Source organism: Oryza sativa, chromosome 10 (genome assembly GCF_034140825.1).
Source record: "Oryza sativa Japonica Group chromosome 10, ASM3414082v1".
Classification (NCBI taxonomy): Eukaryota; Viridiplantae; Streptophyta; class Magnoliopsida; order Poales; family Poaceae; genus Oryza; species Oryza sativa.
In genome coordinates, this window is record NC_089044.1 from 4,661,608 (window position 1) to 4,679,107 (window position 17,500).

Consider the following 17,500-nt stretch of genomic DNA (forward strand, 5'->3'; position numbering starts at 1 on the left):
CGAGGTCCCTAAACTTGATTTGTTGTATCATCTCGGTCCAAAGCGTCGTTTGACCATGGTCTTGCCTATGTGGTACGCCACGTGAACAATGACATGGCATTTTTTCTTTTTCCCCCTTTTCTTTTTCTCCTCCTCTTCTTTTATCTTCTTCCTCTACTGGAGCCACCTCAAGCTCCCTCGTGCCGACCACCACTGTCATCACCAAGCGTCGCTGCTGTCGGAGGAAGAGGCCAAAGAAGAGAGAAATGGAAGAGAAAGAAGGGAGAAAAAAAGAAAATAATAATAATAATGTGCGATGTCGTCGTCTACATGGCATGCCACATAGGCAAGACCACGGTCAAATGAGACTTTGGACCGGAAAGACATAATAAACCAAGTTTAGGGACCTCGATACATACACTAAAGATGATCTTTAGTCCCGGTTAAAAAGGGTAACGGGCATATTTGATCTTTAGTCCCGGTTGGTAAAAGATCATCTTTAGTCCCGGTTCAAATGCTGTCAGGGCTTGTTAAGCCCCTCGGGATCTTTAGTCCCGGTTTGTAACACCAACCGGGACTAAAGATCGTAACTTTAGTCCCGGTTGGTGTTACCAACCGGGACTAAAGATCCCGGCGATCTTTAGCCCCGGTTCATAACACCAACCGGGACTAAAGTCCCACCCCTGTATATATGTCTTCTTCCTCCTCCAGCCCGAGCAAGCTTCAAAATTTCTTCAAAAAAGAGGGGAGGTCATGCCAAAATTTCTAGTGAATTTATTTTGGTGATTATATACAAATCAGAGGTGCCTAAAAGCTTAGTAACTTCATCCTCCAATGTTTTTTTGTCATATTACATTTGGAGCTATGTTTTGCACACTTTTTTGTCTCCAAAATTTTGTTGTAAGTTGATGAGAGAGAAAATTTGTGTGGGGAAGAAAGAATATATAGAAATTTAGTTTATTTGCTAAAGAAGGTTTTATAAAATAGTTGAGAAGGAAAATATAGTGAAAGTTAATATTAAATAATAGAAAACAAACTAAAATGAAAACTAAAAGAAGTACAACACATTAATATTAGTTTAAAACTTTAGAAATAGTAAATAAGAATTATTTGGTGTAATATTTTATAATTTTTGTATGAATAATGATATGTCATTACTGTACGAGTGTTGAAAGAGTTTGTAACTATTTTATCATTATTGTATGACTGTTATTATTGTACGAATAATTATTTGTGTACGATTTTTTTTCATTTCATGTAGATGGATCGGCAATGGATGTACGCTGACCGGCGGTTCAAAGAGTTTATTGACGGCGTGCATTATTTTTTGAGAGTGGCCGAAGCTAACAGGCATAAGGGTTTTATTTGTTGTCCGTGCAATAAGTGTAAGAATCAAAAGGAGTATTCTGCATCCAGGACTATTCATTTCCACTTGTTTAAGTCGGGGTTCATGCCAAGCTATAACTGTTGGACATCCCACGGAGAGCAAGGGGTTGAAATGGAAGAAGATGAAGTGGAAGACGACAATATTCCGGACTTAGCTCAATACGCTGGATTTGAAGGAAATCAAACGGGCAAGGAGGAAAGTGATGCTGATGGTAACAGCGTTGCGGATGATCTTGGTCAGATGTTGCAGGATGCCAAGGAGGACTGCGAAAGTGAAAAGGTGGCCCATAAATTGGACAAGATGTTAGAGGACCACAGAACGTCGTTGTACCTAGGTTGCGAGCAGGGGCACAAAAAGTTGGATACCACTCTAGAGTTCTTGCAATGGAAGGCAAAAAAATGGTGTTAGTGACAAGGCATTTGGCGATTTATTGAAACTCGTCAAGAACATTCTTCCGGAGGGAAACCAATTGCCCAAGACAACGTACGAGGCTAAGAAGATAGTCTGTCCTCTAGGACTGGAAGTTCAGAAGATTCACGCATGGCCGAATGATTGTATCCTATATCGCGGTGAGGAGTACGAGAACCTAGAAGCATGCCTTGTTTGTAAAGCACTACGATACAAGATTAGACGAGATGATCCAAGAGAAGTTGACGGGCAGCTAACGAAGAAGAGAATTCCTGCTAAGGTGATGTGGTATTTCCCTATAATACCACGGCTAAGGCGTTTGTTCAAGAACAAGGGGAATGTTAGAATGATGCGTTGGCACGCTGAAGAGCGTCAACAAGACGGGATGTTGAGACACCCTGCCGATGGTTCGCAGTGGCGAAACATCGATAGAAAATTTAAATACTTTGGAAAGGACGCACGAAACGTACGGTTTCGTTTAAGTATGGATGGTATGAATCCTTTTGGAGAGATGAGCAGCGGCTATAGCACTTGGCCCGTTACGATGTGTATCTACAACCTCCCCCCTGGCTATACATGAAGAGGAAGTACATAATGATGCCAATTATTATTCAAGGCCCCAAGCAACCTGGTAATGACATCGATGTGTACCTAAGACCACTGGTCGAAGATCTTAAACTGTTGTAGAAGAAGGAAGGTGTCCCCGTGTGTAACGAGGACAAACAGGAGGAGTTTAACGTACGAGTGCTACTGTTCGTAACCATGAACGATTGGCCTGCACTTAGCAACCTATCCGGGTAGTCCAACAAGGGGTACAAGGCTTGCACTCACTGTATGGATGAAACAGAAAGTACGTATCTTAAGCACTGTCGGAAGGTTGTGTACATGGGTCATCGTCGATTCCTTGCAGCAAACCACCCAGTACGGAAGAAAGGCAAGCACATTGAACATACGGCAGACCACCGTATGAAGCCAAAACATCGCAGTGGTAAAACAGTGTTTGCTATGGTGAAAGATCTTAAAGTAGTGTTTGGAAAGGGGCCTGGCAGCCAGCCTATAGAGAGCGAAAATGGTCACGCGGCGATGTGGAAAAAAAACTCCATATTTTGGGAGTTACCCTATTGGGAATTCTTAGACGTCCGCCACGCAATCGACGTGATGCACCTCACTAAGAACCTTTGCATAAACCTTCTTGGCTTCCTAGGTGTATATGGAAAGTCGAAAGATACACTGGAAGTACGTAATGATCTGAAGTATATGGAACAACGTGGCAACCTTCACTCAGAACCAAAGAAGAAAGGAAGCCATTACTTGACTCCAGCCAGCTACACTCTTAGCAAGGCAGAGAAGGACAATATGTTTGAATGCTTGGAGAGCATCAAGGTACCGTCAGGATACTCCATGAATATAAAGCGAATAATAAGCACGAAGGAGAAGAAGTTCACAAACCTAAAGTCTCATGACTGTCTCATGTTGATGACACAGCTGCTACCAGTTGTAATAAGGGGTATCCTCCCAGACAATGTCCAGGCAACAAAAACAAAGCTATGTGCTTTCATGAACGCAATTTCGTAGAAGGTCATCGATCCGGATAGATTAGAAGCCCTTCAGAATGATGTGGTGCAATGTCTTGTCAGCTGTGAGTTGATATTTCCACCTTCATTTTTCAATATAATGACGCATCTGCTTTGTCACCTTGTCAAAGAGATCGGTATTCTCGACCCTGTGTACCTACACAATATGTTTCCTTTCGAGAGGTACATGGGCGTTCTGAAGAAATATGTTCGTAACCGTGCTCGTCCAGAGGCAAGCATCGCCAAGGGGTATGGAACAGAGGAGGTCATTGAATTTTGCGTAGAATTTATTGAAGACCTTCGCCCAATCGGGGTACCTAAATCACGCCATGAAGGGAGACTACGGGGAAAGGGGACTCTCGGAAGGAAAGCAATAATGACGGTAGACAACAATTTATTTTGTAAAGCCCATTTCACGGTTCTGCAACAATCTTCATTGGTGGCTCCTTACATCGAGGAGCACTTGGCTCTAGTTCGTGCCAGAAACATCGGTAAGTCCGACGCATGGATTACACAGTATCACATTGATACTTTCTCCGCGTGGCTGCGACAACATCTCATGGGTAACGAGACGATTAACCAACAACCGGCCTTCCTGGCGAGGGGACCATCTAGCTCGATCGCGACATTCCAGGGATATGAAATCAATGGGTACACATTCTACACGAGAGCCCAAGACATGAAGAGCACGAGCCAGAACAGTGCTGTTCGTATCGATGCCATGGGACACGATGGTACAACTGGCACGTATTACGGTGCCATCGAGGACATATGGGAACTTGACTATGGACCTCTCAAGGTCCCTCTGTTCCGGTGCCAATGGGTTAGGTTGACTGGTGGAGGCGTAACGATTGATGACAGTGGGATGACAACGGTTGACCTTAACAAGGTTGGATACTCGGACGAACCTTTTGTCCTTGCCAATGATGTAACGCAAGTTTTTTACGTCAAGGACATGTCTAGCAAAGGAAGAAAGGGCAAAGGGCCTGACGAGCCGAAGCGCCACGTGGTTCTCCCAGGAAAAAGAAAAATCATCGGAGTAGAGTACAAGACTGACGAGGATTACGATCAGTTTGATGGGCAACCCCCTTTCACGGTGACGATTGACCCTAGCATCCTCCTATCAAATGAAGACACCCTTTACTCGCGTAGCGATCACAAGGAAGGAACAATAGTGAGGAGAAAGTACGTGCGGTCAACCGTCACCGCCGATGTATTGCTGTAATTGTTGTGTACACGATGTAAACTATTTTGGATGTATTGAATATCCATACAAATCAATTGTTGTATGGCATATGTTAATTATGTATGATTATTAGAATTTTTATCAAATTGAAATCAACCATATGCTAGTTATATATGATTATTAGAATTTTTAAAAGTTTTAAATCATGCACCTGGTATTTACATATGTTAATTAGAATTTTCAATAATTTATTATCATGATATGCTAGTTATATATGGTTATTAGAATTTTTAAAAGTTTTAAATCATGCACGTGGTATTTACATATGTTAATTAGAATTTTCAACAATTTATTATCATGATATGCTAATTATATATGATTATTAGAATTTTTGTTAATTTTAAATCATGCATGTGGTATTTACATATGTTATTTAGAATTTTCAACAATTTAATATCATCATATGCTAATTATATACGATTATTAGAATTTTTATTAATTTTAAATCATGCATGTGGTATTTACATATGTTAATTAGAATTTTTAACAATTTAATATCATGCATATGCTAATTATATAGGATTATTAGAATTTTTAACAATTTTAAATCATTCATGTGCTAATTATATATTATCCACTTAGTTTACTACAGACAACAATAATTTTTTGAAGGTTTTGTCATTAATTTTTCGACTTTAAATAATCGTAATGCATTATTTACTATTTTAGAAACACAAATATAATGAAATTCAAAATTCAGTGCTATTATCTTTAGTCCCGGTTCTTAACCCTAACCGGGTTTAAAAAGAATTTGGAAATAGTGGGAAAAGATCTTTAGTCCCGTTGGTGAGAACATCCGGGAGTAAAGATATCTTTACTCCCGGTTCGTAACAACAACCGAGACTAAAGAACTTTTCTTTAGTAACCGAGACTAAAGAACTTTTCTTTAGTCTCGGTTGTTGTTACGAACCGGGAGTAAAGATATCTTTAGTCCCGGATGTTCTCACCAACCGGGACTAAAGATCTGGGGGTATATATATTCCCGGTGCGCCCTCGTCTTCTCCACCAACACTTAGACGTTTTTCCATCGAGATCATTCTCGGCTTCTCCCCGCGCCAAGGGCAACCCCGCGCCGACGCCGCCGTCGTCTCTCACCGTCGCTTGGCGGTCCTCGCCGCCTCCGCCGCAGACGCCGCCGTGGGATCTCTTGGGTGAGAGCTGCTGCCGCAGCCGCCACTACCACGCCGCGGTCAACCGCCACCGCCGACGACCGACTTCGACGCGGCCGCCACCGCCGACGACGCCGACGCCACTGCCACGCCGCCGCCCCCGCCTCGAGCTCGCCACGCCGCCGCGACACCACGCCGCCGCCGGGCCCCCATGCCGCCTCGACGCAACGCCGCCGCCACACGCCCACGCCGCCGTGCCGGCCCACGGCGCCGGACCGCGCCCCGACGCCGCCGCCGCGCCGCCACGCCACCGCTCCGCCGACGCCACTGCCGCGACGCCACGCCACCGCCGCGCCCCCACGCCGCCGGGCCGGCCCACGGCGCCGGACCACGCCCCGACGTCGCCGCGAGATGCCGCCGCCACGCCACCGCACCGCCGACGCCACTGCCGCGCGCCCCGACATCGCCGAACGTGAACGAACATGATTGAAACGTGACCGAACGCGAACGAACGTGAACGAACGATTAATGAACGTGAACGAACGCGAACAAACGTGAACGAAACGTTAACGAACGCGAGCGAATGTGAACGAAACGCGAACGAACGTGAACGAAACGTTAACGAATGCGAACGAACGTGAACGAAACGCTTACGAACGTGAATGCACTTGTACTAAAAGTATGTGAACGAACGCGAGCGAAACGTGTACGAACGAGATAATTAAACGATTATTAAACTTAGCATACATATATGATTATATATATAGGTTAAAACGTGAAATACAACATATGTAACTTGGCCCGTTTAGACTAATACATTTTCCTAGTAATGTTGCAGAGAAGATGTCGTCGTCGTCCCTCAAGCCGAAGTGGTAGCTAGCCATCAAAGGAATTCGCGCAGGCAAGTGATGTAAAGAAGTGATTGTTAGAGATTTAATATAAGATTATTAGAGTTTTAATATAAGATTATTAGATTATTAGAGTTTTAATATAAGATTATTATATTATTAGAGATTTAATATAAGATTGTTAGACTTAGCCTATATATATATATATATATATATATATATATATATATATATATATATATATATATATATATATATATATATATATATGTTTATTACAGTTTTAATATAAGATTGTCACATCCTGATTTTTGTTTCAGGATTTATAAATTATTTAATAAATGATTATTAGAATTTATATTAAATGTTCATTAATTTACAAGTGAAGTTAAATGTGGGAAATAAAATTTTCTAAATATAAAGCATGGATGGATTTAATTTTTATTAAATTCTCCATGGTTAATTATACTCTCTGGAATATTCTCGGATTTTTCGGAGCTCAATTCCTAATTTTTAATCATACAAAGAGCATTTCAGTAATTACCCACATATTAAACTAATCATTAAATGGTCTAATTGTAATTTTGTTAAGTACTTTGAGTGTCCAAGTATTTTCAGGATTTTTCTTGAAATTATTTGAGCATTGGAAGTATTTTTAACAATTCAAAGATCATTTAAGTGATTATTTTAATTGGGAAAGTAATAAAATTCTCCTCCCTTGTCTTAGGCTGAATCGGCCCATTCCTTTCCTTCCTCTCTCTTCCGCCGGCCCAACCCGAGCCTGCATCCTCTCTTCTTCTCTCAGCCAAAGTCCTGTTTTGCTCCCTCTTCTAATCAGGCTGAGAAAAGAAAAGCCCGGAAAGAAGTCTACTTTCTCTCCCTGCGCTACTGTTCATCTTCCAGCTCTGGACAGAGCCAGAGCCATAGCCGAGCCGTGCCGTGCCTGTTGCCGCCGATCCCCTTCCAAAATCCAACCTCATCGTTGCTCCTTTTTCCGAATTGGTTGCGGGAATGGAATCCTCTCAATCTCCTCTTCCTTGTCCCCAAGAAATCCCCAAAAGTTTATATGGAAATCCTTTCCAATTTCGCGGTTCAACCTTTCCTTTTTCCGGCGAAGATCTAAACTTTCCTGAGTTTTTCCCGTCGTTGTGGGCTCGATCCCGGCCTCCCATGGCTATAAATAGGACCCCCTAGTCCTCCTCTTTCGTTTGCCCCCTCTCCCGTGCCTCGTAGCGCCGCCGCCACGTGCTCCACCCCGCCGTTGTCGCCGGCCGAGCTCCATCCGCGTCGCGCCGCCGCCTCAGTCGTCGCCGCCGGTCGCCGTCACCGCCGTAATGTGCGCCGAGGTGTGGGCAAGCTCGGCCGCTCTCTCCCCGCTGTCGCCGGTCACCGGAGCCCCGTCGCCGCCGTCGACCGAAGCCGCGCCGCCGCTAGACCTCGTCGCCGGCCGTCGTCGTTCGTCGTTTGGTTCGAGGGTGAGTACCGTTGGGTTCGTCTCGTCGTCCTCTACGTGTACATGTCCTCCAAAGTCGCAGCCGACCATCCAATCTCCGGCGAGGTCGCCATCTTGGTCCGGCCATTGATGAGGTCATCATGACGTCATCATCGTTTTTCTTTTTCCTGTTTTTCTAATAGATTAAATCTTCGGAAATTCATAACTAAATCATCGTAACTCGGTTTTGAGTGGTTCAAGTTGCTAAATTCATCTAAAATCGAGATCTACATGTTTGTTTACTTTATATGTACTGTTTATTTGGTTTTTATTAGTCTTTTTCTTCGTTTTGCGTGTTAGCTTGTCGTTTCCGTCGTTGCGAAGGTTCGTGAGTGCGCCGGAAGTATTCAAGAAGATTAATTGAAGACCAATTATTGCAAGGCAAGTCACACAGATTCTAAACACAATCCTTTGAGCATGTTGATCCTATATTTAAATTCTCTATTTATTTCAACTGTGCATTTATTTTCGAATGTCACTGGGTGGTGTGAATCTGTTCCTTTGTTATGGCCAATTTGCATTGATTACTTTATTCCTTGATACCTTGGGTTATTATAACTTGACTAGTTGGGCTTTATATATTGGTTCAGCTAGATATTAGATATGATTGCTTAGCCATGCTTAGAAACATTAGCACACTATTGGGATAACTTATGACTCACTATTATTTAATGATGGCTTAATGATAGTTCACGATGGTCAATCGTGATTGGTTAATTAATTACTTGCCAACTAAAACTTGATAATGGTGGGTTGTGAGCACATGGTTTTGAGAGTCGTGCTCATGGCAATTAAGGACCGGTTCGCGAGCTACTGTTGTGAAACATTAACCGTGCCAACCACAAGCCAGCGTGGGCAACGGCTTTACCTTTTGTATAACATGATTCATTGCGGAGCACCAGACTGAGAAGTGGCGGAGATAAGCCCACGGGGGTCGCTGGGGAGTCCATGCCTTGTTTTATAAGGGGGTGATTATGATCCAGGAATGGTGCACTGTGGTGAGTTGTGTTGTGCAGAGGGTATTGTCACAGCCTCTATTCGGGTACTTTCCAGTATCGCGACGCATGGTAGACATGATGTTGAGGCTGTGTCTTGTGGGTACAGTGGTACACCTCTGGCCAGAGTAAAACTATTCGAATAGCCGTGCCCGCGGTTATGGGCGGGTTGAGCAATGTTTTTCGTGATTAGTCTCACACCTCTCACAATAATTATTGATGCTATAACTGGTAATAATTTGTTTAGCTCCTGGTTTGGAGTTAGATCTGTACAGCCGGGTATGGTTGTTCAGGATGGTTGGGCCTGTGCAGCATGGGTGTGTTGTTCAGTGTTGATTAAAATTTCTGATTAATTACTCCACTGTTTTACTTCTCTTAAATGTTTTGCTAAATGCTGCTTTTGCAAATGAGCCTATATTATGCCATCCTTTGGTATCCTTGTGCACTTGCATATTTGCTGTGTGGCTTGTTGAGTATGTCATATGCTCATTCTTGCAATAATAAATGAACCTCAGTTGAAGAAAAAGGATCCAGAAGGAGAAGACGTTTGGCTTATACCCCAGTTGAGCTGCCTGTGGGAATGGAGCTGAAGCCATCGCTAGACCGTTATTCCGCTGCTGTTTTCTTTTCTTTTGTAAGTGTGTAACGTTATTATTATGATGGATTTGTATATTAAATTGTCAGTTTGTGTACCTCGGCTGATTCCTGGACGAGGATTTTATGCACAAATAAGGTCGGAAATTACTAGTGAATTTCCGGGCGTGACATTTCCGGGCGTGACAAAGATTAGTAGTGATTTAATATAAGATTGTTAGACTTAGCATATATGATTATTACAATTTTAATATAAGATTATTAGAGTTTGAATATAAGATTGTTAGACTTAGCATATATGATTATTACAATTTTAATATAAGATTATTAGAGTTTGAATATAAGATTGTTAGAATTAGCATATATGATTATTACAATTTTAATATAAGATTAGTAGAGATTTAATATAAGATTAGTAGAGATTTAATATAAGATTGTTAGACTTAGCATATATGATTATTACAATTTTAATATAAGATTAGTAGCGATTTAATATAAGATTGTTAGACTTAGCATATATATCTATATATATATATATATATATATATATATATATATATATATATATATATATGATTATTACAATTTTAATATAAGATTAGTAGCGATTTAATTTAAAATTGTTAGACTTAGCATATGATTATTATAATTTTAATATAAGATTATTAGAGTTTTAATATAAGATTGTTAGACTTAGCATATATGATTACTACAATTTTAATATAAGATTATTAGAGATTTAATATAAGATTAGTAGAGTTTTAATATTACGCTTAGCGAATATGACCTATAGACCTAACAAATATTTTTTGTATGCACAGATGGCTGATCGCGATGAGGAACAGATACTGTACGATACAATCGCAGAGGGAAGCTGCCAGTACTGGAACGAAGAAGAGGGGAACGAGGATCCAAACCAGTACTTGAACAAGGAGGGGAACGTGGAGAGGGATGCAGAGGGGAATGAGGAGGGGAACGAGGAGGAGGCTAGTGGAAGTCATCCTTCCGCTGGACAGAAGAGGGCACGTGGACAACGAGGTTCCGCGAAGAAGATAGACGGTCGGCACATCATAACTGAGGTGGACGAAGACGGACGACCTAGTGCCCCGGCAGAAGCAGCCAAGAATTTTGTACGCCACAGCAGTTGCGTTGTGAGGGACAACGTGCCTGCCAGCACGGTGTACTGGCGCAGAACAAGGGCACATGGGGATAATGACAACTTTGTCCCAGAATCAGAGAAAGAGATGTTGTGGACAACAATGCTCGAGACGTTCACGCTACCCGCGGGTACGGAAAACATAGTGAAATAGTGGACTCTGAAGAAAATGGTAGAACAGTTCCAGAGCTTCAAGGGAGATCTTTACAAGAAATACATTTTGAAGGGACTAACACCGAACTTCGACGTATTCCCAAAACTAAGAGATCATTGGGACGAGTTCGTTGCTTACAAGACAGGGCAACAAGGGCAAGCGATGATGGCCAGAAACAAAGAAAATGCCGCCAAGAAGAAGTACCATCACCACTTGGGGTCAGGCGGATATAGCGTCGCAATGCCGAAGTGGGAGGAGATGGAGGCAAGATTGATTGAGAGGGGTATCGAACCGGCCACCGCTAAATGGCCGGATCGATCGAAGTTCTGGTACTATGCTCACGGTGGAACGCTTAACCCAATTGATGGCTCCCTTGTCTTTAGCGATAAGATACGCGAGGCTGCCAGTCGACTAACGGACGCAGTGGAAGCCTCTTCTCAGGGCACATTCCGACCCGACAGAGAGAAGGACGAGCTGTCACTCGCCCTACAGTCTCCCGAGCATCTAGGACGAACATGAGGGAAAGGCGTGATTCCCTGGAAGATTGGATTCAAGGAGGACATCCACACGTACAGGAGTCGGCAGAGGAGCAAGAGAGATACCGAGGCGAAGATTGTAGATCTTGAGTACAGGGTATCGAGCTACGAGCTCAGCATGCAAGAGGAGGTGGCATTCTCGTAGTTTTATGATTTTTTGACTTGTACATTCCACAAGTTGCTGCTTAGGTTGATTACTAATAGATAAGCTCTCATCACGTGAAGGTGACATCCGGAATGGCCATCCCAACGGACATTTCAGGGACTTACCACTGCAGGCCGATTCCAGCAGGATACTCGAGGGTCGAAGTTGAGCTGGTGGAGGCCACGTACGAGGACCTCGAGTTGGACTACCCAGGAGGAGACGGTGAGACGCATCTACGAGACACAAACCACGCCATTATACTATGGCGCAAGCGGTACAACATCCTCCCTAGGCGACAAGCGACATCTCGTGCACCATCTCCTCCGGCTCCGCCATCTCCTCCTGCATCATATCTTCCGGTTCCTCCGCCACGTCCCCCTGCACCATCTCCTCCGTCTCCTCCGCCACCTCCTCCTGCACCATCTCCTCCGGCTCCTCGGCTCCTCCGCCTCCTCCACCTCCACCGTGTCCGCCTGCACTTCCCAAGACAAGGTCTCGCCAAGCTCTACCGCCTGCCCGCACAAGGGCAACGAAGAAGGCGAAAGTTGACGCCACCACAAACAAGGAGCCGCCGTACGATTGCAGTCAAGAGGAGCTTGATGCTTATATGGTAGGAGAAGTGAAGAGACAACTCAAGCCTCGGAGTCCTGAAAAGAAGATACCTATTGACCCGAGCGTGAAGAACTTCTTCAAGGGAATGTCCATAGCAAACAAGGAGGCCTTTAAGATATCAGACTATGACCGAACACTTCAGAAAGCCTATCACAAGAAGTCCAAACCAGTCCTTCAGCTTGGAGAACAAACAAACCAAGAGGTCGAGCCGTTGGTGACCGGAGAAAATTTTGGAATAACGGATTTCATTTCAGATACCGGTCTAACTATGGATCAGCTGATTGGAGCCGCACCAATCCCGAAGGCGAAAGTGGCATACAAGTTTGAACTCGGTAAACCGCTTGTCTCGCCTGAGTAGCTGCAGTCCCTACCGACACAGATGTACAAATTCCATGAATGGTACATGGAAATGAGCGCCAAGGGTAGAGAGATGTTCGGAGTGAGGATCAGAAACCCCGACTTCTTGCAAGGAGAAGATGTTCTCTGGCTCCATTTCAAGGATGTCTTCGATCTGTACCATCTGGACGCCCTCGACGTCTCTCTTTTGAGCGCATGGATTTTGTAAGTATCTTTGAGTTCGATTTGTTTCGTTCAATAACTAGCTCCTGTCATATATGTAAACAATAATAATTTCATTTTATCATTGTAGAATGGAGATTCAAAGGGCCCGACGGCGGGGGGTTTACGATACTGGGTTCATCGACCCTCGGAAAATCAACACCGAAATGATCGACAAGTACGAGAAAGACACGGAGGACAATCTCGTCCATCTCCTAACGCAGCAACATTTCAAGACGTTCATACTACTGCCGTACAACACAGAGTGAGTTTTTATTGTCATTCGAACAAATTTCGTTCCCATACATATAGCATGTACATTTTCATATATATCTCATCTCACGCATATTCCAGATTCCACTGGGTCCTGTTATTCTTCGACTTGGACGCATGCAGAGTCACTGTGTACGACTCAATGAATAAAGAGGAGAAGATTTTTGACAAGGTCTTCCAACTGATAGACAGGTAATATAATTCCATCTATTCCAAAGTCGCGGGGATTCTATTGCTATTATGTTGATCTCGGGTAATAATTAATTAATCGTAGCTTGCAACTGCACATGTAGGGCTTGGGATCGGTTCCGTCAATTGGTCCGCATGACTTGGAAAGAAAAACTTGGACGGAGGTTTCATTTTCCGGTGAGTATATGCATGATCCAAAATTGTATTTAATTAAATCTCTAATTACAGTTAAATATAAAGATTATATTAAATCTCTCATCGTTTCTCATGTAGTGTGCAAAGCAGGACCAGAGAACTAACTTATGCGGCTACTACGTATGCGAGTATGCCCACTGCCTATCAAACCAAATATACACCACACGAGAGCTCGATGTACGTATACATAAACCATTCAAAATTTCATTGCGTATCAATTTGTTAAGTTGTTTATTAATTTCATATATTGATATGTCATTATTTTTCGAATGATAGCATATTGATATGAAGGATAATCTCCCATACAAGGATTTTATCACGGCTGTTCAAGAACAACTGATGGGATTCATCAACGAAGAAGTCCTAAATCCTGATGGTGTATTCTACTACGATGGATCGACAATTCATAACGTCGGTCCTTCCTCTTCTGACATAATGCCGGCGTCAAAGTCGTAGCTATAGCTAGCGAGCAAATGAATTGTACTATATATGCATGTATATATATATTTATATATGTACACATTTACTTTAGTGTTAATATATATTTTGGTAATATATATGCATATAAAATGTTAAGTGCTTTAAATTATACATATGTGTGTAATATATGTTTTTATACATACACACATATATATATATGCATAATATACATATAAATATATATATATATATATATTTATATATATATTCAACCTTGCAGCAAATAGGGCCATGCAAAATAAAAAAAATGGTACACCGATCTTTAGTCCCGGTTGGTAACACAAACCGGGACTAAAGATGGTTCGGCCGGCCACGTGGCTGACCGTTCTTTAATCCCGGTTGGTAACATGAACCGGGACTAAAGATCGATCTTTAGTCCCGGTTATTTCACCCGGGGATTCGTAGTCCCGGTTGGACAACCGGGACTAAAGGCGGGTTACGAACCAGTACTACAAACGGTTTCTCCACCAGTGATGCTTTGCAAGTTCGTCTTATAAGTTTAAGTACCGCCAGTGCAATTTACTCTTATTAATAGTGGGGCAGGTGGCGTATCGTCTGGAATTTTCGATTGTGCACCATTCACCGCGTGGTCCATGTCACACAATTGCGTTGAGACCTGCTAATCTTATCACTGCAGCTCTCCCTCCTGTTAAAGATGAACCATAACCGATTCCAAGGCAGGTGGTGAACAACGAACTGATTAGTCGTGGTGCAGCGGCAATCAAGCAAGTGAAGGTTCGCCGGCAAGGGCGGCCGGTTGCAGAGGATAGCTTGCTAGATCTGGCGGAACTAATCCCTCCCTCATGTAAAACAGAGAGTAACTTATTAACACAAGATTAGTTAAGTATTAACGCAAGATTAGTTAAGTATTAGCTTTTTCTTTTGAAAAATTGATTAATATGAATTTTTTAAGCAACTTTCCTATAGAAAATTTTGAAAAAAAAATACACTGTTTAGCAGTTGGAAAAACATGCGCACGAAAAAAGAGGAATGCGAGTTGGAAAGTTAGGAAAAGAAATCAACCATATAGCTGCTGTGCTCTCGGTTTTTCGACTGCGGGACAAGCCATCTGTGATGGAGGGGAGAATGTTATCCGGTTATGCCTTAGGATCGGCAGCAACCAACGACTAAAGGAAAGAGGCCCATCAGGGAGTCGCGGCCCAATGTTCGCTGCATTGTGCCTGATAGGGTGGCGTAAGAGGGAGTTGGTGTGCGTCTATAAATTGGCAAAGGCCAGCATTGCAACGCAATGAATGTAATATACAAACTCAAAACATTTATCCCCAAATCAAGTCCTCCTCCTCCCCACGTCAAACCTATGTTCTTCTCCGTTTCCTCTACTTTTTTTAATAATGCAAATGAATTACATCTCCGGTCTCTATCCATAGGCACACTGCTAAACTTCGTTTCCTCACGACCATGTAAGATCTGGTCATGTAAGAGTTCTCACCGTACGTATTAACCAAGCCGTGTAATCGGAAATTGGGTTTTCCAACTTCACGGCTGGGGGCTAGGGTAAGCGTTTTTTCAACCAAGGCAGGTCAAGGGTCCAAGAGCCTTCTCCTCCGAGAACTTATCTCCGATGACAAGACGGGGGCTTGGGAGAGTGTATGACTTAACAAACTGACTGATCGAAGTCGGTAAAAAAGAGGATGCTCGTACATGAAACATTGGTCTGTAAATTTAATTCATTTTTAGTTTTCCATGGATATTATAACATGTCACCATTTGAGCATTCGCTCGGGGGTTATTTCTATCTAATATTCTTTTCTGAGTATTGATTTCAGGAAAATTCTATTCGACATTGTCGAAAACTCCATGTCTCTATGGTTCAACACCAAGATCGACTAAGGCGAGTACGACAAATGTTGACAAGGCTTCGTCGCAGACTCTGCACCTTCTCGACCATTTGAGAACGGTTGGAGGATCTCGACAAGGAATACGGAATGAAAAGATGGTGTACCCGCCGAGATAAAATTTTTTGACTTCAATCCAAATTCTCGATTGCAGCAAGACGGGAGATTTAGTCATATGCTCTGTACCTTCTTGGTTGACGTCGGAGATTGACTCAAACAAACCATATACGGTGCCCACATGAGGCTGCTAAAGAAAGTCTAATGTTATCTCTGAACTCACCAAGAACGGTCACGTGAGCTCGACAACAGTCATTCCGAGGTCTTCGGATTGAGAATATGAACTCGTTCATTTGCATTGAAGTCGGGGGCTACTGTCAGGGTTATGGATACCACATACCTAATAGTAGTTGACTAAATCTCGGCAGGACCCACCACATACCATGTCTTATACGGAAACAACCTTTGGATATAGGAGGAGTTCCGCATAAGGAAAGATAAATAGGGTTCTACATGGAAATGACAAGGACTACTCAGATTGTATCGATATTGGTTTCCCTAGTTCTACTTGGACAAGGGGACACCTATGGGTATAAATAGAAGGCCCCCTAGGAGGAGAGGGGACAAGGAACAATAGATCAAGACACAAGATCAATATACAAGCTAACATACGCCAAGATAAGACGCCGGATATCGACTTAAGAGATAAGCATGGCTAGCCCCCTACAGTGTTTACGGATACTGTCAGGAGAGACATAGCGCTGTCTTTGATCTCACCGGATACGGATTCGAGGAGGAAGGCTACCCTGTTGTCGACTACGAGTCAGCACTTTAGACCGCCAAGTCGACAACAGTTAGATAGGCTACCCCAAATATTGTACAGGTGTGATTATGGTGAATAAGAGCAATGACTGGCTTCGGCCAATAGGAGTAGGGTTTTTACCTGACAATTCAGGGCCCCGAACCTATATAAAAATCCTCGTCCCCATCTCTTTTATTACAATCTTGCATATATCCTAGTACCAACGATCACCATACTATGCAAATACTTGAATCGCAACATCAAATGTCGACATAATTTATAAAGTATCAATATGTCTTGTGGCATTTTAATAGAGGCTTTTTCATGTCTATAAAAGAGTTGAGGCATTAAAGTTTACCTCAACCATATAAAACCTATGTGAAAGAAAAAAAATGTTTTCCCTTACTATTGCCAATCCTTAAATAACCATATAAAACCAATGTGAAAAAAGAAAAAAAATGCTCCAATCGTTGTTTATGCCTTGTGTTTGCTTATATAGTTCTTAAAGTGCCTCTACGGAGCTTAAAATGTCTTAAGAAAATCTCTTTACATAACAAACATACACTAGCACGGGTTCGGTCATCTATAACGGGCGGCAAGGCATAACAGAGCAAAAGTCACTGATGTGGTAAAATATCTTAATCGGGCATCCGGCCGTCACGGATGACACACATCTCAATCGGGCCAATACAAAAGCCCGTCACGGAAGATCTGCTAACAGGCCTTAACTATAGCCCGTTACTGTTGATGTGAAAAACACACACTGGCCTGAAAGTTCTGCTTAACTACTGTGCAGGTCCAAAATCTCGCCTTTAGGTTCGTGAGCATGCCAGTTGATTTGATGCTGCAATCAACAAGAATAAAGAGAAGAAAAACCGCGGTTAAATCTATAAATAATAGCCGAGAGGCTAGTTA

At 42.8% G+C, this 17,500-nt stretch overlaps 1 protein-coding gene across 1 annotated transcript; it reads left to right on the forward strand.

The window, feature by feature from the left end:
• The first annotated feature begins 7,448 nt into the window (after positions 1-7,448).
• Positions 7,449-14,039, forward strand: LOC136353490 (uncharacterized). Its single transcript, XM_066304489.1, has 9 exons — positions 7,449-8,026; positions 8,344-8,424; positions 9,554-9,672; positions 10,454-12,796; positions 12,885-13,058; positions 13,148-13,258; positions 13,360-13,432; positions 13,529-13,627; positions 13,727-14,039. Exons 4-9 carry the CDS (start codon positions 12,615-12,617, stop codon positions 13,904-13,906), a joined length of 819 nt encoding a protein of 272 aa, XP_066160586.1. The 5' UTR covers positions 7,449-8,026; positions 8,344-8,424; positions 9,554-9,672; positions 10,454-12,614; the 3' UTR covers positions 13,907-14,039.
• Positions 14,040-17,500: the final 3,461 nt, after the last annotated feature.